Source organism: Psammomys obesus, unplaced genomic scaffold (genome assembly GCF_907164565.1).
Source record: "Psammomys obesus unplaced genomic scaffold, mPsaObe1.curated_primary_1811, whole genome shotgun sequence".
Taxonomy (NCBI): Eukaryota; Metazoa; Chordata; class Mammalia; order Rodentia; family Muridae; genus Psammomys; species Psammomys obesus.
This window is the reverse complement of record NW_026589732.1, coordinates 11,141,492-11,167,289: the sequence shown is the minus strand read 5'-3', so window position 1 is coordinate 11,167,289 and position 25,798 is coordinate 11,141,492. Positions and strand designations below refer to the sequence as shown.

The following is a 25,798-nucleotide window of genomic DNA, read 5'->3' as shown; positions in this document are numbered from 1 at the left end:
TAGTTTATTTTACACTTAGTCTTTTTTTGTTAATTTTTATTTTTTTATATTAATCACAGGTTATTTACTTTGTATCCCTCCCTCATTCCCTCCCAATCCCACTTTCCCTCCCTCATCTCCTCCCTGCCCCTTTCCAAGTCCACTGATAGGGGAGGTTCTCCTCCCTTTCCATCTGACCCTAGCTTATCAGGTATCTTCAGGACTGGCTGCGATGTCCTCCTCTGTGGCCTAGCAAGACTGTTCCTCCCTCGAGGGGGTGGAGAGAGTAGGTAAAGGAGCCAGTTGTTGAGTTCATGTCAGAAATAGTTTCTGTTCCCCTTACTAGGGTAGCCCACTTGGTTACTGAGCTACCATGTGCTACATCCAAGCAGGGTTTCTAGGTTATATCCTTATATGGTCCTTGGTTGGAGAAACAGTCTCATAGAGGGCTCGCATGCCCTGATATATTTTGTCCTTGTGGAGCTCCTGTCCTCTCTAGGTCATACTAACTCCACCTTCTTTCATATGATTCCCTGTACTCTGCCGAAAGTTTGGTTATGAGTCTCCGCATCTGCTTTGATACGCTGCAGATATAGAGTCTTTCTGAGGCCCTTGGCGGTAAGCTTCTGTCTTGTTACTTGTTTTCTCCTACTTCCCCTTAGTGACTACCTTTCATCCTAGCAGTCTAGTGGTAACTAATTCCTAAAGTAAACAATTTCATATGGCAGAACTGGAAGGGAGAAGTCATTTGCTTGCCTCAATGGTTAGCTTTGGCCAGCGGAAATTCAAGGAGGAAAAAGGCAGGACATGGCTGAATTTCCGATTCCATATCCATTGCTCGTGTCCTGTGCAGTTTCTCAAACTTAAACAAATCTCATGGCTAAAGCGCGTTGCCCTCCTTTGTCATTTTATAGCTGTGCCTGTACGTATTTCTCTGGACTGAAAGCGGAGAACCAGAAACAGCCTGATAAAAGCCAGTCCTATATTTTATACGGCAGCAGGAGCACCGTGAACAGCAACCCTGCAGAACACTTCTTTGTTGACACGCTTGCTGTCTCCTCCTAGTGCACTGCTTTGAGTAGAAACTGAATGTCATTTTCCATTATCCAGTACACAGAACCAATAGCACACAGCTAGTTGCTTTTCTTCCCAACAACTGATGATGCAAAGCATTTAAAGGACTCGTGAAACATGTCAAGACTGACAGCTCAGAGACCAAGAGCCCCGTTGAAGCTCAGACCAGGTGTGTGTGTGGCCAGGTAGCTGAGGTTGAGATCTGCCCTCTACCTCTCATTTTTGCTTTCTTAGCTTCCCTCCCTGCTCCTTCAGTGTATTCCTCTGGGTTTAGGACTGAGGAGATCGAGATAGAATCTCTTCTCTGGACTGTTTTTCCTCTGCCAGAAAGAACTGGCTCGTTCTCAAGACAGCAAGCGTTTGCCCACTGCAAAACAGCAGTGAGCATGTCAACTCGTTTTACTCTCATCGCTCACTAGGGATTTAGATAGCCAAGGACATACTGCCCATTTCCCTAGGTTTATGGATCTCTCCTCCCCCAGGCCTGCAACACATTTTTGGTTCATGCGTTCACAGTATCCTGGCATCTGCAGTGTGGGAAACCCTAACTGAGAGCCAATAGCCCCACAGCTTCTCCTTATTAAAATGGGCAATTGGATTTCACATGTGTGTTTCAAACACCATTCCGAGCATGATTTACAGGCTACTGTCTAGCCCTACAGCTGTTTTTCCATCCTCCAGACTGATCTGTTTCTAGGAATCCACCACCAGCTCCCTAGCAAATAGTCCTCCTAGCGTGGGCCTCCTAAGTCATTCCTGGCCATGCTAAACAATGCTAGAGCTAAAGCAGGGCTTTAAGAAAACACTTATCGAATGCATAAACTATTAATTATTCTTTCCACATGATTATTCCTCTGGGAGAACAGCCTATTTGATGCCTCCTTTCTATTCATCCCACCTCCTAATCAACTATTTTGTCATCAAATTAAACTAATCGTGGCTGGTGGTCCTTGGATAAGGGTTATTTATATATGTTAAAAAGAGCACAGGTCCTAGGAGTTTTGTGTGGGTCTCAGAAAGTGGTTGTCGCCTAGAGCGTTCACAGCAAACATGCCCTTTCTCGAGACAGAAAACAACAAGCACCGCTGCCTATGGGAAATTGTCTTCCTGCGGCTTTGTGATAGAGTCTCTCAATGTCAGACTGCCATGCTGTTGAGCCACCCACCCCTCTCTCTCCACAGAGCAGCTTCTGAAAGTCTGAGCCCTGCCTCCCTCTCCCCTCTCCCCCCTGAAAAAAAAGTTAGGCTTCAAGCTTGGGGCTATAGTAAACTCAGATACATAATGTCTTCTAAGCATCTTATTTTCTTGTGACAGAGCGCCAGAATGGCGTTGTGTTTAGTAAGGGTTTTTCTGTGCCTAGAGCAGCTTAAGTTCAGTGCAGGTTCAGAGAGTCCGCAGAGCCCAGCTCATTTAAGCCTAGGTGGAAAAGACAGATCCACACAGTGAACAGCACGCAGGAGCCCCCCTATCCTGTGACTGAGATCCAACTTGAAAGAAAGACAAAGGTTGGTTTGCTATCGAGTGAATTGTCCCATGAAAAGTACTGGAAATAGTATTTAAGTGCATCAGTATTGCCCACATGGTTGCAGAAGAATAGCTTCCATTTCATATATAAATATCTAACTCCCAATTAATTCACAACAATAAAATTCACATTAATAAAAAAAAAACCTTACAATTAGTGTCAAATTAGATTTTGCCCTCTGGTCACAATATACTCCAGCCCTCACTTACCCAGGAAACAAAATCTGAGGGTGAAAGGGGGGCTATTTCCTTCACTCTTTCCTGTACTTTCCCACCACTGTAGTTTGGAGACTTTTACTGAAGACAGAAGCTGTACCGACTTTCTCCTGCAGTTTAAACTGCTCCTTGTTAGAAGTTCTTAAGTGCTGAGGGCTATCTGCTCTGTGTTTTTTATTTTGTTTTAATTTTGGTCTTTCTGTTTCCTCCTATTGACAGACTTCATGAATAAAGATCACTAATTACTGTTTTGATAATCTGAGAATTAGACTATGTTGACAAGTTGTGCTATCAGATTCTCAAGTCACCATCAAGAACCTCTTGATTTAAGCACATACATGAATAAGCCTAAATCCACACTTGCAATAAATGGTCCCAGACCAGAGATCACAACTGTGACTAAAATCAGAGAAATAAAATGGCCACTCATTGTCACTTCCTGTGTATCAGACATTACAGCAGGCATTTTACATGTGCACCTTGTCTCATTAATCTCTCAAGGCAACCAGCTGAGGCCTGCATATATCATTATTCAACCTTACATACAGGAATAGAAACTAAGACAGCCCAGGGAGACATGATTGCCTGAGGGAGATGGTTGAAATCCACTTTTGTTCCACTTTCTGTCTACTTAGTGGATGGAACCATAGATCCTGTGAGAAATGCCTCCCTAAGCCAGGAGAACTGTAGACCTGGCTCAAACATGCTGCAGAAGGTTCCATTCATGAGAGGTAAAGGGAGGAGTTTCAGGCTCTCCTATATCACTCTCCATTTCTCCCCTAAGGATTGTACCCCACGGACATTCTGGGTAAGCTGATTTGTCAACCAAATCTGTTTCCTGGTTTGATGAAGACAAGAAGTCCCTTCGCTCCCAATGTTTTGCTAAGTGACTGCCTCCCAGTTGACACTGTCTCCTCCACATGCTTTGGTGGCGGTGCCGCTGAGCACATGTCTCCACGTCTTTCTGCCTGTCTTTCAGAGCTTTGGAACCAAGTATAGCAGTTCTAAACCCATTTCCCAACTAATGCTGCAAGAAAACATTGTCACCCCTAAAAAATGACGCGATCCCGCCCAATATGAGTGCGCCTTTCATTCACTCTTCCCCTTCTATTTTGAGCTTTGGTTAACTTGCATAACTGACACTCTGCATACCTCACAGTCCATTTTCTTACGAGACAAGATATTCAGAAAGCAAACAGGTATTGGTCTTGCATTCCATCCTTATCTCACTAGAATCCACCATGAAGAACCCAACACTGGCACATCCTGCCCAGTGGGATGCTTTAGTGGTACCCATGGACATCATTACCAGGGTATCATGCAGATGCTGAGTATTCTCCCCTTTCTACCCAAGTACCTAGAGTTTTTGTATCCTTTCCTTCATCTGACAGTATTGTCATGCAAAAAAATTCCCTCTAGAAAAGAAAAAAAAGAATGAATGCCAGCTCACTCCAATCCCACATGGTTGATTCCATCTTGGGAACTCATTCTTACCATTGGAGTCTTCCACTTCTTCAGCTGGGGTGGCCTTCTGAGAGGAGTGGTGGGCGTGTGAGGAGAGGAGGCTGACAATCCGTGGCCGGGGAAGGGTCAGGGCTTTTCCGTGGACCTTGAGGGAGTGTTCCTTCAACTGGCTGATTGTCATGGTGGAAAATGAGCACCAGGAACACTTGTAGGCATGTTCACCTAGAAGGAGATGGTGGTGAGGTAGCTAGGAAAGGTGGGAGTCAGGAGAAAGGGGGCTAGAAAGCAAAACCACAGAGTTAATTGACTCCCTCTAGAGATATGTTCTAAAGTTTCTTGGCCTAGAAATCCTCCAAGGGCAACTCCCTGCCCATTCTCACAACCACAGGGTCCTGGGACTCACAAGCTCCATGAAAAGGCCACCTGGTCCCTGTCAGTCTCCAGCTCTACCTATAGCATCGTAGCTTTGGGGTGATTTCCTGCCCACTGTGTCACCTAACTCAGAAACAGTGCCTCATACCTCTTCTTCCTTCGCTGTACTAAAAGCGATGATGGTAGATTTCATTCATCCACAGAAAACAGTTTAATTCTTTATCTCAGTGGCTTTTTCAAACCTCCTGTACCTCCATGGGCGCCCTATTGTGTTACTTCTCAACATGTAATTCTGCTGAACTACCTCTCCATCTGACACATTCTTAACCATTTTCTCCCCACATATATCTGGGACTGAAGGGAAGCTCATTATGAAACCTCATTTCCTAGCTAACTGACAGTATAGAAATACAACATTTCTTCAGGAGGAAGAATTCTATGTGTTGAGTGTGTGTTAAGAGGAGCATGTACTCAATAGTTCATTTAAGCTGAAATACAGCACAGAAAGCCATGACCAAATTAAGACAAGAGTATGGCTTGCCTTTGCTCTAAGCCAGCTTTCAAGTTCATTACATTTTAAGAATGAAGGTTGTCAGTAGGTTTGTCTGTTACCGGGCAAATATGCAGTCGTCTGATCAATACAGTAATCAATCTCATTTTCAGTAACAACAAAGCAATTTGGACCTCAATTTAATAACCCTATAGCCCTACCCCTGAGAGTCTTTATTAAGAAAATAGCATATAGGCCAGGATCAGGGTTCACATTCATAACCCCAGCATTTAAGCTAAAACAGGAAGATTGTGAATTAGAGTTCAGCCTGGGTGCAATAGCAACACAGTATCATAAAAAATCCCAATGAGCAAGGAAGGGAGATAAGGAGAAAGGGGCGGAGGAAAAGAGGGAGGGAGGAAGGGATACACCCTTAATACAGAAAAGAATTTATTTGGAGATTAATATTATTTATGGAGTGGTAAGGTAGCTCAGTGGGTAAAGGCATATGTGAGCAAGGTTCATTACCAAGTAATAACCCTAAAACCCACATGGTGGAAAGAACTGACTCCTGCAAGGTGTCTACTGACTTACACAGAGAATGGAACATGCATACACACATAAAATATAAACAAACAAACTGATGAAAAAATTATACTATTTATGCTGGAAAGATGGGAAACAACCTAGAATTTGAAACAAAGGAAAACAATTAGGCAAAGTAAGTATATCCTCTTGATGAACTATGATTAAAATAAATTCTTAAAGAACTTGTAATAAAACAGAAAATTAAGAATGAATTGAAACATAAAACATTTTTATAGACATTATAATCACAACTGTGGAAAATAATTATAGAAAAACAGTTGACAGTAATATCAAATATTAACAGTGACCTTTATATAATAACATTATAGATGACTGAAAGCATTTCTTTTGTTTTCAATTTTCTCTAGCAAACATGTATGTTAAGAATATTTTTTTTATATTTATGGTTGTGAGCCTAGCCTTCAATGGCTGAGCCATCTCTCCAGCCCTAAACATATTTTTTAGAGGTTGTATCTTGCTATGTTGCAGAAGATGGGCTCAAACTCCTGGACTCACAGGATTCCCCTACGGCAATTTCCCAAGTACGAGAACTACAGATGTGTCCTGCTACTTCTGGCTACTTAAAAGTTTATTTTTAAAACTGAATTTAAAAACAAAGAGAGAGACACTACCGTTGCCATTAATTTCTTAAAGTTTTATTTACTTATTCTTACTTGTGCATATGTGCATGCATGCCTATATGAGCCTACATGTGCCACAGAGGCCACACATAGCATTGGAGCTGTATAGAATAAGTGACACCAAGAACCCAGCTCAGGTCCACTAGAAGAGCAATAAGCATTCTTAGCCACAAAGCCATCTTTCTAGCCCCCTAATATTCATGAGTTTGGTTGCATGAACCAACCAAAGAGTCAAATCCAGATTATCTGCTTGGTCCCCAGTACTGTGTAGCTCTGAAACAGAATGGAATGCCAGGCACGGTAGCACATCCCTATGATTCCAGGACTCAACTGGCTGAGACAGGAGAACTACTGCCAGTTTGAGACCAGCCTGAGCTACATAGGGAGACCCTGTCTGTAGATAGAAATAAAAATAGACAATCAACTGAGAACAGCAAGTTGAGAGATTTGTAGCAAACATATTGCTCTCGCCAAGCTAAGGAGCTCTCTTAGTGGCTCAGGGCCATGTCACACAATATATTGATAGCAGAATTACATTGCTTTGATTCTCTATCTGGATACTTCTGACCAACTAGTGATCAGCTCTAGGAAGTTGATGCAGCGTCCGTCTGGATTGTTCACCTGTGGACCTTCACTTGAGCCCAAAACATTCACCTAGCTCCCTATTGGTAAAAATGCTTTGGACAAGGCTGACTCAATGGGAAAGCTCACCAGGATGCTGTCCTGGCCTAACTTATGTTATTTACAATATACCTGAGTATTAAGAAGTTAGCTGAACTCTGAAGCTTCTTTCTCCTTGGACTTTAGGAGAAGTTTCCCAAGGGACATTAAAATACTATCAGAAACAAGCCCACATAGCTGATCTCCTTGCTCCAACTCTGATCCCCAGCGTGGCTAAGGGCAGTTGTGTGGCTTAAATAGCTTCACTGCACTAAAATAGCTCAACATGTCTAATTCTCATAAAGCAGAGGAAAGATATGGGCTAGGAATGGGTGGCAAAAGTGCAGGAAACAGATTCTGGGCAGCATCTATAATATGGTTCAGAGTGTTATGAAGTCCTACAAAAGGCACATAGGAAATCACATAGTGCTTACCCCTTTGGAATGCAGTTGGAATGAATAAGGTGATGGCTGTCACAGCTTAGTGCACAGCCTGGGAAGAATGTCATGCAGTGACAGAAACAGCATAGCTTCTAGACACTTGTAACTTAAGTAGATAGAACATGGCCTATCTAAGGACATCTCCTGAGAAACCTCAAGCTTCTTTGTGTTAGCTTATCTTCTATCTCAGGTGAAAATTAGATTTAGTGGACATTTTTTAATTACTTACAAAAATTGTAACTTTTTTAATTTATAAAGTTTTTTATAATCCCATGGTCAAGCCAAGGCAACTCAGAAATGTATTCTAAGAGCAAAACAGTCTAATTCTAAGCTGCGGTTAGCATCAGTCAAACAAACCATTGGTGATTATTTTGGTTTTATGAATAAAATTTAATTGTGCATTCTCTTTAAAACTGAGCATGCAACTACCCCAAGAATAAATAAGGCTCCTGTGAGGAGACTTTCAATTTTACTCAAGGCCATTGAAGGAGGCAACTCAAGAGGGAGCTGAAGTATACCAGCAGTGCCAACTTACCAGCATGGGCTTTGAGGATGTGTGTCTTCAGCCGGCTGTTGTAGGAGGACTTGAAAGAGCAGAGTTTGCAGCGGAAGGGTTTGTGGTGTCCATGATGGGTCTGCATATGGCGATCCAAGCTTGAAATGGAAGAAAAGGAAAGCAGGATTAAAAACTGCACATTTCTCCACCACTGGTCCAAACATCCAACTTCTAAGCTCTTCTAAGTCTTCCCGGTTGTTTTCTGATGGCAATGTGCATCATTACCAATACATAAAGAGGCCAGAGTTGTGAGAGCCATTCTTAATAGGAGGAGAATCTGGAGGAAGACATTAAACCAGCTAAGAAGCCAGTGTGGTTGCAGAGAACTATAATCCTAGTACTTGAAAGGTAGAGGCAGGAGCATAGGAAGTTCAAGATCAGCCTTGGCTACATCAAGTTCTAAGATAGCTGTATCTCCCCCCTCCCGGAAAGAAAAAATGGAAGGAAAGAAGGGGGGGAGAGAGAGAGAGAGAGAGAGAGAGAGAGAGGAAGGAAGGAAGGAAGGAAGGAAGGAAGGAAAGAAAGAAAGAAAGAAAGAAAGAAAGAAAGAAAGAAAGAAAGAAAGAAAGAAAGAAAGAAAGAAAGAAAGATTATTTTGGGATTAAAATATGGATTAATAGTAACAGTCCTAGCAGATCATGATTGGCTCTTCTCACAGCACGGGTCATTGGAAGACGCTAATCCAAATACAGAATATTTGGCTGCCCAGCCCTCTAGTGAGAGTTCCAACCTAACTCACAGAGAGAGGTGGGGTGAGGGTGGAGGGGGTGAATGGGAGGAGGTTAGAGATCAGAGAAATTTAGAAAGGGCTTTTCTTTCTTACATCATTAGTTCTTTCATCAGGAACAGAAGGGAAAGAAGAGTTCAAAGTTCATGACCTGCTCACACAGACTACCATGTTCCCAGGATCTATACCAACATGGAGCATAGTGCAAGGATGTTTCAAGCAAGGGGTGAGCTGGAAAACCTTTCTGATAAATACCACCACAGCTGCCATATATCATTCTCCCAGAAGCAGTTTATGAAGACATTACTTAAATATAATGAATCCCTACTACTTCATAATAATTATTAGTCGAGAAAATAAGAAATCTAACCAACAAGGTGTGTGATGTTTTCTTTCATACAGTACACGAAAGATCTGCATTCCATTCTGAATGACTCACATGGGACTGTTGCTGCATACCATTTAAACTTGTAATGTTCTTCCGAGCTCCACAGCTCCAATACCAATCCCCTGACAACCCTAAACTCAACCTAAACTCAACCCATGCTACCCAAACCCAGCACACTTTCCCGCAAAACCAATTCTCCACACTTCTGGAAGTGGCCCCGCCATTCTCCCAGTCAAAAAGACTCAAAACTGCATGCCACTTCTACTTTGTTATTTGACCTTTACGGATTCGTTCCTGAAACCCATCCCTGACGTCTTAAATGAGCACCTATTATTTCTTCTAAATTGATATCCCAGGCTGAGCTATACAGTCAGATTGCCTGAGACAATATCCCAGCTATTTATTTATGAGCTAAGTGGCCTCAGGAAAACTATTTTGTCTCTTTAGGCCTCACTTTTCCTATCTATATGGAGATAATAATGGGGCCATAGCTCATAGGGCTATTTTATAAATATAAAGAGGTAATAACTGAAGATACTTGAGAGAGTGCCCTATATCAGCAGGTGAAATAATTATTAGTAATTATGAATATGTTATTCACTCCAGATTCTTCCTGTTGCCAGTACTGTAATTATAATGCACTAATTCATGGCGTTTATAGACATCCTAATAGGATGTCTACTTAGGTAGCCAGGAGATAATTTCCACTAAGGTTTATTTAAACCAAATCACCGGGTAGGCCTCAGTGAGCCCTCTCTTCTCCTTGCCCTGACTTCTTTTAAAACTGCACAGGTCCCACCTTCCTGTTTTATTAAGACTCGACTCAAATGCCCATGATCTACAAAATCCTCCTAACTCTCCCCAAAAAGAGGGTGCATCGTGCTTTGCTAAATTTCACAGTATTTTGCTGAAATCTTTTTCTTAAATGCACCTTATTTTGTCCAGACATTGTTTTCAATAACACAATTATATCCTGATCATCTTCATATCTTCCCAAGGCATAGTGCTAGGCATAAATTATTCTTTTATTCAAAATAACTTTCCTGAGGGCCTAAGTGCATCTCACAGTATGGTTTAATTCTTAAGGAACTGAGAACACCAGCTCTAATGCCACTGTGTAGATACACATAGGCAGAGATTAGAAGTTAGACTCTAGATCACAGTAAAGAGTGTGTCATCTACCTACCCTCCTGCTTTCAGTAGTTCCATCTGTACTTTATTTCCTTGAAGCAAACAGACATCACTCATTTTCAACAACCACAGAGATAAACAGTAAGCTAGCTACCTTCAATATCCTGTCACTCTTAAAGGAAGAATATTTACCTAACAAAAAGTTTACTCTTCTCAAAGTCCCCTTCCTGTCACCCCAAGTTCTCATTTTCAAAGCTGCAGTGATCAATAGGACATTCCTACTTCTTAGATTCCCCAGATTTTTTAGGAATTCGTAAGTGTGGTGTGTGTGTGTGGTGTGTGGTGTGTGTATGTGTGTGTTGCCATGCACTTGCAAGAGCATGCATAAGGCACCACTTGCAGAAATAAGTTCCCCGATGTCTCCTTGTAGGTTGCAGGAACTGAACTCAGGTTGCCATGTTTGTTTGGCAGGAGGCACCTCACTCCTCCACCCTGCTGGCCCCAAACAAATACTTAGCATCCATAAGCCTTATTCCCTTCTAATGATTCTCTAGTCACAACGCCTAATGGGACTAATTTGCCATCTTTATCACTTTGATTTTCCAAACAGAACATGACTTCTTCAAATCATATTTAACTTTTGGCTAAATATTTGGTGGATCTATCAGTAAAAACATCTGTTGTGGAAATGGTATCTTCTTTTGGGTGAATCATAACAATTTCTCCACTTCATATTTTTAAATGCTCACATTTGCCAAATCTAATGCCATCTCATCACTACTACTCTTAGACCCATTTTGTAGATGACAGCAGTAATGGTCAAGGTCTCCCTATATTTGGGGAGACCTTAGCAGTATATAGGAAGCATGAATTGAGCTTTTATACTCATCTGAATGTCTGTCTCCTGCACCAGCTTAGCTGCCTTCTCTAAGACATCTTCTCCCAATAACAATGAGGGACTACCCAGTGATACTTACTTGTGTCTGAAAGCAGAAACAAAGGAGCAATACTGGCAGCTGTACTTGTCCTCTCGGGTAAACATGGCCAGGGCCAGGTGGCTCCTCTCGTGAGAACGCAGCCCCTGCATGGACATCAGGACTCTGTCACATTGACTGCAATGGTATCCCCCCGGGCGGGTCTCATCCTCCAACATTTCATCAAGCAAGCAGTGTCCACCATCCACCCGGCCCACCAGGGTGCTACTGGCGTCTCTGGCTGCTTCCAATCCATCCAGGAACAAGTGGGAAGGGTCTTCGGCCTCCTGCTAAGAGAACCACACACACACACATGCCCCACCAACAAAATAAATATCCATTGTTATTACCCCAGCTTGCTTCTTTTCTCTTCATTCTCCCAAGCTCAGCAGCATCTCTGTCAATGTTTTCTCCCCTGTCTCTCTGGTTGCCCATCAAGACAGTGTACAAATTTGAGAATTTTTTTTTTTTTTACAACGGTGTTGATTTGGGGGCAACATAATTTGGAAATAGAGATCCTGAGACGTGTGGCATGGGATTTCCCAGTCTAAATATAGCTCACTCATTACCAGTCTTGAAAATAAAATTTAAATCGTGATCTCCTCTATTCCAAAATAAAATTGGATTAGGATTATGACTCTGAGAGAAGAAAGAAGGGGAGCTGGAGTGAGAAGAAAGGGAGGGAGGGGAGGGAGAAAAAAAAGGGAGGGGTGAGAAAGGAAGGGAATAGGGGAAGGAAGGGAATAGGCTGGCTGTGGTGGTTTGAAAGAGAATGTCTCCCACAGGTTCATACATTTGCATGCTTAGTGCTCGGTTAAACTGTTTAAGAAGGACCAGGAGGAGTGTCCTTGTTGGAGGAAGTGGGTCACTAGAAATGGGCTTTGATGTTTGAAAAGGCCATGGCAGGCCCAGTGTCCCACTCTTTCTCTGCCTGCTGCCTATGAATCAAGATGTAAAGCTCTCAGCTACTTCTCTGACTCCATGCTGGTGCTCTGCCACAGTCCCCACACCCACGAGGATGATAACGGACTAACCCTCTGAAACTGTAAGCAAGTCTCCAAGAGAATGTTTTCTTTTATAAGAGTTGTCCTGGTCATAGTGTCTCTTCAACAACAACAGAACAGTAACTAAGACACTCTGGCCATCTAAGAACCTGGGGCCATTTGGAAATGAGCAGAGATCTCTGTTCCCTGTCTCTATCCTGCAGATAGAAATACCACCTCCAATTGAAGGTTACTGCATAGTTAATTCCAAAAATGAAGGAGGAGCCTGATCCTTAAGTCATCAGTTTTTAAAGTAGCTTCTTGTATTACTGACTTTTCTCCTGTGTTAGTCTAGGAATCAAGCCTGGGGTGCATTACAGTCAAGTATAGAAACTACCACCTTTGTCTCTGGGTTTCCTTGTCTCAAAGACAAGGTTCAGTGTTCAAGAAAAGATAAGCTTTACCTTCAGAGTAAACAAAACACAAAGGTCAAGAGAGAGCAAATAATAAAAATATATTCCAATATCGAGAAGGAAAGGGCAGAAACTTCAATTTAATTTCTGTGTTCATACGTGGTTAAGTACCTTCGACAAGATAGGGGTGGAGACTTGGTTATTGAAACAGTAGCTGCTATTTGGATTATAATAATCAAAACAGGTAGTCTAGTAAAGGTGAGGGAAAGAAGGAAGATATTGGCAGCCTCATATGAAAAGAGGGGTGCAATGGACAAACCAAGTCCTAAAGGCCGTTTAGTTTTATGTTTGCTCAATGCCCCTTGCACCCCTCAAAAAACCTAGAAAGAAACAAAGTGCAGATTCTCCTGGACTGTCACATGCTTCAGCAAATGACAGTGAGAGTGAGACAGCGGGAGGTCCAGAAGAAGGGAGCAGAGCCCACTTAATTCCTCCCATGAGCGCTGACAGCTCAGAACGATGGCATTCTAGTGGCAGTCAAGCCAAAATAACACGAGCCCAAGCCTCCTACATGAGAATGTGGTACCATCTTTGTCCACCAAATTGTTCCCCAGAATCAGAAACCAGAACAAAACCAAACGTTTCCATCAATGGAATGATGTGGAAGGTCCAACCTGCAAAGAAATCAAAACAAGCCAAAGCAAGCCAAGCATAACTCAAGAATGCCCGCATCCCAAGCCACACTCTGCCGGGCCACTTCAAGCAATGTTAATAAGTAACTCAGATATGTATGTGCGCGCAACACACACACACACACACACACACACACACACACACACACACACACACTCACAAATACACCCCAGGTACTTGGACCTTCCCCTTCTCACCTTCACGGCAGCCGACACAGCCGGGACGTTGCCATACTGGACGTGCTTCCGGAGGTGGTTACAGATGGCTCGAAGCGTTGGGTGCACTTCCACGCAGAATTTACACTTGTAGCCCACCACTTTCCTCTCCTTGATCTTTGGCACCTCTTCTAAGTGACCAAAAGGCTGGTGAAACACAGTGGTGACCGTCAGTACAGCACGCCCTCCCTCAAAGGCAGGCATTTTACTCTTAAGAGTTTACTGGATACTGTATTTTAAAGAGGATTAGCAGCTTCAAAAGCAAAGGAGATGGAGGAGTGTTTTTAAACATAGATCACCTTCATCAGTCATGGCACCTGGCCTGCTAGACGCAGTCTCTGGAACCCAGTTAGGTTCCAGAGGTGAGGAGAGATTTCTGTGAAGAAGCCCATGATCATGGTTACTAAGTTACCTGGCCTTCAGACCAGTTTTGACTACGCAGGTGAGATGTTACACAGCTATTCCTTTAATGAACTTCTTGATTTAAGAAACAAAAAAACAAAACAAAAAAAAATTCTATTCCTTGAGATGTTAGGTTCTTGAAGCAAACATTGGAGACCATGTCATGGCTGAGGAGGGCTAAGGATACCAAAAGACAGCCCACACTTCTTCAGGAAAAGCGAGCCTTGTCGTCTAACTAAGCTTCAGAAAACACTACTTGGAAGGAAGACACACATAGAAACCACCCCAAACCTCCCCTGGGGAGCCGCGGGAGAAGGGAGGGGAATAAGACCATGGGGTGAGCATAGGATGGAGGACAATCAAGCTCGAAATGTTTAATCGACTTATTGAGCTCTCTGGCAAGCTATGTCACTAGGAAGCCTGCAGCAGTTTGGCTGGCAACGAAGAAGTGCATGTGGGCACCAGTGATGAGAGGCCTCCTGGGGGAAGGGAAATCAAAACATATCCTTACCCTCTCTTGTTTGAAATCTGCAAAAGCACCATCTGCATATTTCTGCTTGCTCAAAAGCTGTTTCCTCCTCTCCTGACGTTTGGCACGCTTCTGGAATTCCTCATTGTGAATGTTCAAGTGTGAGGTCAGCTCGGCTGTGCTTTGCAGTTTGCTATCACAGTGCTTGCACTGGAAGGTGGAGCTCTGGAAGCGGGGACCGCTGCCGAGAATGACGAAGTCCCTCTTCAGGTCCCTGCTGTGGTGGTCTGTGTAATGCATGCACAGCAGCTCCGCCGTGCTGAAGGACAGCTTGAAACATTTGATGCAGCGGAAAGGGAGCCACTCCATGTCCTGAGCTTCGCCCTCCACCTCAGCTCTCTCGAAGCTGCTTCTCTCCTCTTCTTCCATCAGCGGGGGTTTCTCATGCTCATCTGCATAGACTGCTGTGAAGTAGCCCCCCAGCTTGCTGGCGTGCTGCTTCTTTGGGAACACCCCGGGGTGGCGCTTCATATAATGGGACACGATGCCTTTCTTGCTGAAGGACTGGAAGGAACATAAGGAGCACTTTTTCTTCTCCACAGCCCGCCGTAGCTCCTCGCTCAGCTGAGGAGAGTCGTCTTTGGGTGGGGATGGGATGATCACCTTGTTGGGCTTGTCACTGATGGTCCTGGAGGCCGCAAGGCAGTGGGTGTAATACGCGTCAATGTCGTGGCGCTTCTGGTAGTGGGCTGCCAGGCCCTTGCGGATGGGATTGGTGTAGGCACACAGGGCACACTTGAAGAGATTGTTCTTGCCCTCGGGCTGGGCACGGACATTATTGTGCTTGATCCGGTAGTGCCTGGCAATGCCCTTCCTCGTGGAGCAGAAGTACTTGCAGAGCTGGCACCGGAACACAGTGTGGGAGACCAGATGCGAGGTAGAGAAGTGAGAAGTGGACATGGGATCCTCTCCCACCTCCTCCTCAGTCACGGAGACCTGGGAGGGGCTCACTTCAGCGGTTATCTCAGGTTCAAGGGAGACTGGCAGCTTCGGGGGAGATGGGGAAAAGACGTCAAACTCAGGCTGGTTGTGGTATTTCTCATAGTGGACTTTGAGTTTCTCCAGAGTGCCATGTGTATAAGGACACAGCTTGCACCGGTAGGCACCATAGCCCTGTTTGAAAATCCTGCTTGTCTCCTCCACGTCATTCTGGGATATGTCAGCAGACTGCTCCACATCGTGCACAAAGTCCTCAGCGGTCACCTTGATGGCCGGGTGTCGCTTCTGGTAGTGGGTCAGGACGCCGTGGATGCGAGTGTTGATGTAGGGACAATGCCTGCATTTGTAGACGGCACCTGGGTTGATGTCGATATCCTGAGCAAAGTCAGCAGCCTTCACTTTCATGCCAGGGTGCTTCTTCCCATAATGGGTGAGGAGGCCGTGCAAGTTGTTGTACTCGGACTGGCACACTGTGCACTGGTATGGGGTGGAAGATATAGCGGGGTTGGCTGAAGCCAGATGAATGCTCTTCTCTGGGGAAAGTCTTACATCCTCTGGGCACTCAGCTTCCTGCTCGGGGAGAGGTGTGGGCATACTGTTTTCACAATTCACGGGGCCTATCAACTCTTCGGGTGCAAGGATGGCCTTGTCTACACCATCTTTCTCCTTGATGATATCCAGCAACACAGACTCATCACCATTCATGGCCCAGGGGTGGAAAGCTTGGTAATGATTGGTGATGTCCCAGATGGAGACGGCTTCGAAAACACAGTCCCTGCATCTGTATGTTTTGGCTTCAGCTGGCATGGTGAGGGTGGGAGAGGATGGGTCTGGCCCCGCCCAAAGTTTGGTAGCCATGTAAGTGTAATCTACATAATGCTCAGGGTGCCTCCTTTGGTAATGCAGGAGCAAACCACTGGGCTCCACGTGGGAGTAGATGCACCACTCGCAGTGGTAGCCAGCTTCTATCAAGCCATCTAGAAACGCCCATCGCATGATGGACGTGACCGTGGCCTTGAGGGCAGGGTGGTCTTTCTTGATATGCTTCCTCAGTGCGTAGAAATAGGGGGAGGTATATGAGCACTGCCGACATTTGAGCGCTCGAAGCTTCGTTTTGTCCCGTTCCATACCAGAAGCAGGCAGAAGCACACAACTGGCAGACTTCTGGTTTCGGTCACAGAGGCTTCGGATGGTGGCTGTGTGCTGCCTGATCACGTCGGCATTGGCCTTGAAGTCCCGGTGCTTCTTCTGATAATGAATGAGGACACCTTTGACCGTCCGGTTCCCGTAATCACAGTGCTGGCAAAAGAACATCTCCGTCTCCACAGGAGGGCAATCTCTCTCAGAACTGCTCCGGTTCAGCTGCATGGGGGCAGGAGGCAGTGGGCAATCTTGGAGCCCTTCGACCCCTCTCATCACTGCAGCTGTGGGAGGGGCCTGTCTGATATATTTGGCAGTGACCTTTATTTCTGGGTGTCTTTTCTGGTAGTGAACAAGCACCCCCACAACGGACCGATTGCTGTAGGAGCAGTGTTTGCAGTAGTAAAGCTCAATACTGAGGTCTGGTGGTGGGGGCTGTGGGGGGGGTGGGGAACCCATGTTGGACATTTTGGGAGACATTGGAGCACCCACCTCAAATGATAATTGGGAAAGGGCAGAGCCTCTGTCCACAGACACCATGCGCATGGTTTTCTGGATCCTAAAGTACGAGGCCTTTTCTTCAGGGTGTTTCTTCTGATAGTGAACCAGGACAGAGTGCATGTTGGGGCTCGCAAAGGAGCAAACATCACAATCATAAACGACAACGGTGTTGACCGAAGGGTCCTTCTGGTTTTCACATTCTGGAGGAAAGGTCTTGGAAGGAGTACTCTTGTTGAACGGAGCCGGCATACCACCACCACGAGCCACGGGAGTGGATGTTGCCATGCTTTTGGGGGCTGAATTCAGAATCTCCCGCAGGGTCTGCGACTCAGCGTTCAGCCCTTCCTGCTGCTCTACAACGTAGCTGGAAAATATCATGGCGTTGTTGATTTTCACCGTGGGATGCATTCTTTGGTAATGTGGCATCAGGCTTCTGACATTCGGGCTTGTGTAGGAACAAAACCGACACCGGTATATCAGGTCCGAATGGTCAAAGTTGAGTACATTCATGGCCTCTGGGTGATGTTCACCATAATGCTGTTGGAGGTCTTCAAAGTTGGTGTAGTCGATGTAACATTCCAGGCACCTGTACACTGCACTGTGATCATTGGGATCCAAGATATACCTAAAGCTGAACTTGATGTATGGGTGCATTCGCTGGTAGTGGGTGCTAACACTCCGGGCAGACTTATTATTAAAGTCACAGTGTTTACAATAGTAAAGCCTTCCAGAGTCACCAAAATCTGTATTTTCGTTATTGTGTTCTGTCCCGTAGATAGGGGGTTGGGTGTTCAGCAGAGCCGCATTGGATACTTGGTGATCTTTCATGCTTGTTGAAGAGCCATAATAATCTTCCTCATCTTCGGAAAGCGTGAGCTCAATCTCGGCCCCATTGGTGGCATTGTAATCATGGGTGATGCTTCTGTAGTTGGGCTCCTTCTGGGACTCACTGGCATCTCTGGCCCATATCTGTTGGGCTGAAAAGGAAGTGGGAACCTCCATGATGGGTTCTGTTGGCTCTTCTTCCCTGTCCAGCTCAACCTCTATCTCTACTTCGTTGTCATCCTCTTCCTCCTCGTCATCCTCAACGTTGATGATCGCATCTTCCTGCAGTTTGGTTTGGTTGATTTTGCTCTGCAAATTGCTCGCTATCTCGTCGATCCTTGTCCGCTTCTTTACGGGTGACAAGTCAAGAGGAAAGTCATTAGCAAGCTTCCTAGAGGCCTTAGCTACAAAGTTATTCTTGGAGGACAGTCCAAGAATTGAGGTCTGACTTTTCTTCACAGTGTTGCTGGAAGAGGGGTGGCTATCCGTCTCATTTTCCAGTGGTAGGCTTGAGGGCTGCCCCTCGAATTTTGGCAAGTTGTCACAGAATGAATGCTTGTGCTGCTGATGGACTCTTAACCCTTTCAGAGTCATGGTGGAATAACTACACATGGTGCACTTGTAAGGGTTCAAGGGAGGGGCCTGTGTGGGTGGCTGTGGCGGCTGGGTGGACTGTGGCTGCGTCTGGGGTGGCACCTGGTGTGGTGACTGCAGCTGCGGTGGCGGGGGTTGCTGCAGTGGTTGTGAGGGTGGCGGTGGCGGCGGCGGTGGCGGCGGTGGTGGAGGTGGCTGTGGTGGCTGCTGTTGCTGCAAGGGATCCAAGATGACTCCCGACTTTCTCCCATTGACGCTGGAGCTCTCGTAGGATACCATACCTTCATTCAAAGAGGAAGAGAGGCTTTCACTCTGGGAATTCACAGGATCCCAATCTGACGTACCCGTGTGACACTGCTTATGAGCTCCCAGTTTTAATGAGCTCTTACAGGTAAAAGGACACTCATCACATTTGTAGACAGCTGTCTTTCCAGATAAGTGGATATTTTCTATGTGACGGGAAATGCTGCGCCGATGCATGGTGAGGAAAGGACAAAAGGGACACTGGAACCTATTCATGAACCTTCTAAAGGGAATCCCCTTGGTCTCTAACAATTTGTTGCCATCAGAGCCCATCAGCTGCTCTGCAGACAAGCCTGACGCTTGGTGATCCATAACACTTAGGCCATTCTCACTGTCTACCTCGTTTAAGTCCTCATCAGAACTAGAGTCATTCATCATGCTGTTAGTGTCCAGGTCAGCAGATGAGTTGGTCATGTCAGACATTCCATAACGGGACCTCTCTGTCAAGTTCACAAGGCCAGAATTATGAGGTGACTTCGGCTTCATCTGAGGGTAAGACATAGAAGAAAACTTGGAAGCTGAAGAAGAATTAGGTCTCATGATGGAGTTGCCCACATTGCCCCTGTAATTGGGGACATTAGTGTTGGGCATCTCCCGGCTTGCAGCATTCATGGACAGGTAGGTGGAGTTGGATGTGGGGCTGGGTTCATTATTGTTCTGAACTTCAGGTACATTAGTCCCTTCTTGCTGCTGTCTGATGTTAGAGAGGATCTTGACCATACTACGGTGTTTTTTCATCATGTGATCACACCAGCGTTCTCGGCGGGGGGTCTGGTAGCTGCACCATTCACAGCAGAAGTTGCCTCGAGACTTGGTCAAAGGCTTGACCATGGATTCTAAAATGCTGCGCTCCACAACCTCTGCTGGCAGTTCCTTGCAGGGGTCCTGCAAGGACACAGGTGGAACCACGGAGTCTGGCAGTGGAGCAGGAGCAGGTGGTGGCGCTGTGGACTCCTTCAAACTGTTTTTGTGGTACATCTTCTGATGCTTAATTATTCTTGCCTTCCGAGGTGATTTGTATGTGCAAAACTGGCAAGAAAAGACCTTCCCAAATCCTTCATGCATCATGATATTATAATTTAAGGATCCTGGGACAGGAGGTCCTGTTGAACTCTCTTCGGTTTGAGCTCCATGGACCTTCCTAGTGTGTTCTATGAGGAGATTTTTTGACCTGAAGTAGCGTACACAGAACTTGCACTGAAAAAATTTGTTGGTTGGTTTGGGATTAGGGGCAATATGCTGACCGTAATATCCTGGACTGTGTCCATAGTAACTTCCGCTCCCCAGTGCAGCTGCACTTTGACCTAAAGAGAATATTTAAAAAGAATGAGAAAAGTAAAGAAAAAGAGAGTATGAAATTCACCTATGCAAACCAGCATCACTTCAGTTAGTCTTCCTTAATAAGCATCACATTCAACAAGCATGATGCCTCAAGATACAGTCCTGCAGGCTGTCCACAAAGCGCTAATGATGGAGATGTCATAAATAGCTTTAGGTGCAAAATAAAGAGAGTTTCATCAATTGTAGCATTATTTTAGAACGCTCCAAGGTACTTTCTTTTCAATATTACAAGTAGAGCACACAGAGACACTAAAAGGACATATATAACCTGAGATAACTAAGGGAAAAATGATGCCTGAGTAATATAAATGGCTTGCAGAAAGTAAAGTACAGCCCTCACACATGAGAACTATGGTTAATGGTGGTAATAATAGTACTAGTGGTAGTAGTAGTAATAATAATAATAATAATAATAATAATAATAATAATAATAGAGTGATTAAGCTGTATTAGACAAGTGGTTTGGTGTAGAATTACCTGATAAATCTTCTGCAATCACAAACTCATCCTTTATAGAAGAAAACTCCACCTCTGTCTGATTACTAGCGTTCACGGACCCGGATAGTGGCTCATCATCATTGTCCTCAGCAACATCAGTGGGCTGCAAGAATGCTGTATGGACATCCTGGATGTGTGCCTTGAGATCTTCGTAAGACGGGGCTCGGAAGTCACAGCCATCACACTGAAGCACCTCCATGATCAGGGGCTACCCTCTCACATCAGGACCCTGAGGCAGAAGTCAGAACAAGGCATCATGAGTAATGTACTCACCACAAACCCTGAGTGCCTACAGATCCACTAATGGAATGAACCCCAACATCAGTACATTTCTTCTGGTTCTCTTTGCCATCTGGAACACTAGCCAAAGAAAGGTAATCAGATATAACAGAGAAAAAGTCCTTGACTTCCTAACTTCAAAGGAAAGAAAACCCAGATAACTGTTTTCTGTTTTGATAGGTCTTCAAATGCCATTTGTCAAGGAAACATTAATACTTCAAAAGTTTCTGCATTTTTTTAGTTTCTCCACTACATTCAGAATTCTAGGTAACTTAATATTGATTCTGATTTCTCCTTGGACTTTTTTTCTTTTTGAACTAGAGTCTTAGTGGGAAAGAATCTCAATTTCTTTTATCCATTTCCATATTATTGCGTTAGTGCTTTAATACCAAATGGTAGAATGGTATTGACTCTTGGAAATGGCTGGCTTTTAGTATTGCTTTTATTATTTTAGTATCTTTATTGATACTGGGGTTCATATCTTTTTCTCCTTTCCCCAAAAAGTATAGCTTTTTCTTCCATGAAGTAAGTGGTTATGTGCTCTTTTACTACTTACCAATTAAAACCTAACAGCTCTCCAGTCTAATTACGTCATAAAATATTTCTCATGAGATTTGTAAGCAACTAACATTAGAAGACAATTTAGTTTCTGGTTTAAGATTGTACTTGGGCCCACCGATTTACATTAGGACCACAGAAGCTAGCAGTTCTGAAGAGGGTCTTCTGAGTCAAGGCTTTCCCTTTCCACTCTTTTACAAACATGATATGTATGCCTGGATACAAAACAACAACAACAAAAAAAACAACCTGTGGGCCTGGTGTGAAATAAAGCAAAGCATTGCCTATTTGCTTTACTCTGTAATTCACTGTGTGACTGAACTCTATGGAAAGCTTCATGCCAGCTCAAAGCAGTGTCTCACCATGAAGAAGCCAAGGGCATATTGGGAAGTTATAGTCCTTCCTAGCTTAGTATATATCCTGCAAGGAGAATGCCAGTTATTATCTGAAAGAATAAGTTACTTCACAAAGCGTATCAAAAACCCTACTAAATCACTGCAATCTAGAACCAAGTGTCTTAAGAATTCAAGTTGCTGCCAGGTCTTTTTATGATGCAATTTTCTCTACCTCTCTTATGAAAGATACGTGATTTCTGCTTCAGGAGCAAAGTCCAGTACTAATGTGTCAGTAGAATGCAAGGAGCCAGGGCATGAAGATTTTCTATGAAAGAATGCTCTTGCTGCTAGCCTGCTGAAACAAGTTCTGGCCAAGTCCAGTTCTGGACAGAGCTTTTTGGAGTGAGACACAGATAGCTTACCTCCTCTTCTTTCACCCAGCAATTTATCCTGTTTCAATAAACATTGAACTGGGCACCAGAGTCCTTTCAGCTAACTAAGTCTCAATATTCCAGATACACAAGCTTTTACGTCCCAGCACCAGCCCAAATTGTGTGGAAGAGGTTGCTATCAGCTCTGGATCAAATTACAGCAGTCACTGAGCCCCACCCCACTTCTCCTTTCGCACAGTCCATTAGACCTGAAAACAAATTTTTCCATGGTGCAGACGACTCCTGCATTTAGAACACTTCACAGGAAAGAAAAAAAAAAAAGAGCAGATCATCTAATGCGCACTCCCATCCCCCAAGCTTAGTCCTTTCATCTCAGCCAAGCAAGCCACAGCTCTGCTGAATGTGTTTATCACACTTTCAGGAGATAGGAGCTCCTGCGTCACCGAAGCTCTAAGACTCACTAAGCTGCCCTAGTCCTCTGAGCTGGAGGAGCAGCCATTTTAGCTCAGAGCCTGTTCTCCGTGCACAACATGGCTTCTCTTGGAGTCTGCTAGGCTGACAATCACAAGTGAACGCTACAAGGGCAGGCTAGGCTCCTCCTAAGCTATTCCCTTCCCAACAAAGAATTAACTGTTTTCATTTCTTCCCGAAAAGCAGCACCTTTCTCCTCCTCAAATGTCATTCACCAAGATCTCCAAAGGTTCTTTTATTCCATGATTGATAGGCCGGTTCCTTAGTCCCAGCAGAGCACTGGTTAGATCAGGACGTCCCTGGACCAGATCCTGTTCTGCAGCAGGATTTGGGGTGTCCTGGAGAGGGGACCTCCAGAATGCTTTGGTTTCTTGGGAGTCGTCCTTCCACACACAGAAGACATACCATCCGAGGCTGCTAGCCAGATTCCAAAGTCTAATGACCTTTGTTAATCACCAGCCAGTCTGTCTGCATGAGCAGACCCTGCCAAAAGACACACCCTTCAACACAAAGGCTGTAGCTATTCCTTTTAAAAGAGGTTCTGTGAAAGCTCCATTGTGTAGCTCAGAGGAAAACAAAATCCCTTCCCTTCAAAACTTCAAGCCTTTAGAAATAACGCAACAAAAGGCTTTCTGCTGTGTCTCTTTTGGAGACTTTGAGCCTGGTTTGCACAAAACATCCACAAAAATGGCCCATGCTTGCACAAGGAGAGCAGGGCACCTCCACCACTAAGGCAGTCCACCTAGAGATAAAGTTCATCTCTCCATACACTCCTCTAATATCTTGGTGTCTTCTGAAGCTGTTATCTATCAAGGATGCCAACCTCATTGGATGCAAACAGTAACAGTCTCCTTGTTCTACTACAAAGGAGATGAAAGGGTTATGAGATCAGAAGGGGGGGAAAAGAGCCACTGATTTGGAAAAAGAAGAGATGATGAAAGTGATTTTCTAATGGGTTCTAGCTTTAATGTTGTTGCAGTCTTGACCTCAAAAATAGCCCAGAGCCTTGGAAGAGGTTAATCTCCAGGCAGCTGATACAACCACCAGCAGGTACAGCTGAGTGGCCTTCAATTTGATGTCTGCACCAATACTGAAATGAGAATGTAGCCTACTCTGAAAGCCATTTTGTCTTTGTGTACATTGCTCTCCTGAAGATGCTGACAGAAGAAAACAGAAATTGCTGGCATGGCCCAAACAATTCAAGAAACCTGATATATTTATGAGACTGTAGAAGCACACACAGGCAAAGAGGAAGAGCAGAATGGGCAGTAGGAAAGGATTGTCACTAAGCCAACTGGGGGCCACCCGTTCATCCACCAATGAGAAAGTATGTTTCTGGAGCAGGGTGTAATCCTCTAAGAAGCCAACAACATGGAGCAGAAGACGTGGCAGTAAAGCCTGTACATTTGACTGCTTCATCAACTCAGAAGAACAAACAGTCATGAGAAGCTAAGCCAGAGAGTGTCTGCTGTAAAATTAGGACTTGAAGTGAATAGCGTTGCCCTCATAGTTACCTCATTTAATAACACCCATGACTATGACATTAACAATCCTTTTCTCACTTACCAAACTAGGACAATCAAGAGGAGGAATGGAAGTTTCTGAACTAGGTGAAGAGAAATGTTCTCTTTAAAGGTCAGGAAATCAATATATAAAACAGACATCCTCACATCTCAATACCTGCCCTGCCCAGGGCCTTATCGCCAGGTTCCAGAAGGCCAGGTGTGCTTCATTCAGATAACTCCACTTCTGATACCAAAAGTGATGAAACCTATGAAGTGAGTTGATTTCATTCCAAAATAACCTTCAACTTAAGTAAGCTTAAGTGAACAGGAGACCCTTAAACCATCCTAACTCTTCCTCAAACTACGTTTAATGAATGGCTTCCTCACTTCATAGTTAAAGTCTATGGGTTCAAAGTGTGGTGATGGATGAGCAACTCTCAAGTTGTCTGTGTTTAGCAATGTTTTGAGGACTTAGGGAGTGTCCAGAGTCCATATTTGAGATCTGAAAACACACTGTAATGAGGAAAAGGGCAGGGTGAACACAGCTTGTGCTTTCTCCATCTCAACACCAATTTGCATTGATCCTGGTGCCCACACACTGGTGCTAGGAACTTCAGGGTCCATTGAGCCCAGATGTCCTTCTGGGGAGGAGAAAGTTGTCATAACACATCTTCACTGTGTGTCCTTGCAAACTCACGTGTCCTTGGAGAGGGAGGTGTCCTTACCACTTCACAGCCTTCTCACAAGTGTGCCGCTTTCAACCCTTGTCCAGATCAGCTTGGCAAACACTGCTCTTCTATCCTGATAGCCAAGAGCCTAAGGTGGTCCTGAGTCAATATCCAACTGTCTTTAGGAAGTGAAAAAACAAATACACCCAGGCCCTGCCTGCCTGTCTAATCTGATCTTTAACCACAGGCCTGCAGAACAGAAATGAAGCTGTGATGCCCCACAGCCATGTGATTAAGTAGCAACTAATTATAACCTTCAAAGCCTTTGAGAACCAGATCCAGATAGATACACCAGAAGGTTCTTTCCTCTGTCCACTCCAGAAACCTACTTTCATTTATAAGATACTGAACTCCCTAGATCTCCTCAGTTACAATCTAATGAAGGGTTTGAGTTAACACATGCTATTTGACCTTCTTGCCTTTCTTCCTTTCCTTTGAATGGGAATACAGATTATCCAAGGAGAAGATGGGTAGTAGAATGGATGCATAAATATTATAACCCTCTAGAAATACATAAGCAACCTAACCACCATCCTGAAAATCTGTGTTCAAGGTCAGAGGATATTCATACAATGAGGTCAACAGGTTATAAGATGTATTAGCCTGTTATTTCTAGTAACAAGCCCAGAACCCAAGAATAAAACAGAGAAGTCAAATACTGATAAACTTATAAATTCAGGGTTGTTATTCTTGGCAAGGAGAGGTGGTTTGTATCATTATTAATCATTTGCTCTTGTCAGGGCAAAAATGAAAGTTCTAATTATTTAAAAACCATTTAAGGACTCTTTCTCAACAGTACTTAATTGGGAACCTGAGGTAGTATCTCAGAAACATCAGTGAAAGGATGTAAATACAAATATAAATATAGACGCTCTAATTATATAAGCATGATATATATATATATATATATATATATATATATATATATAT

The 25,798-nt window shown here is 44.3% G+C and overlaps 1 protein-coding gene across 2 annotated transcripts in view; it reads right to left on the bottom strand.

Annotated features, from left to right (window-relative positions):
- Znf462 (zinc finger protein 462) overlaps positions 1-25,798 on the bottom strand; it is a 141,093-nt gene that overhangs the window by 61,979 nt on the left and 53,316 nt on the right. Inside the window, exons 2-7 of one of the 2 annotated variants that reach the window (XM_055605319.1) lie at positions 20,580-20,829; positions 14,442-20,065; positions 13,511-13,675; positions 11,228-11,331; positions 7,984-8,102; positions 4,288-4,479 (exon numbers count right to left, since the gene is read on the bottom strand). In XM_055605319.1, the coding sequence (XP_055461294.1) occupies positions 4,288-4,479; positions 7,984-8,102; positions 11,228-11,331; positions 13,511-13,675; positions 14,442-20,065; positions 20,580-20,799 (6,424 nt within the window). In that variant the 5' untranslated portion in view covers positions 20,800-20,829. The remainder of the gene's footprint in view (positions 1-4,287; positions 4,480-7,983; positions 8,103-11,227; positions 11,332-13,510; positions 13,676-14,441; positions 20,066-20,579; positions 20,830-25,798) is intronic. The other variant, XM_055605320.1, reaches the window with a different exon arrangement.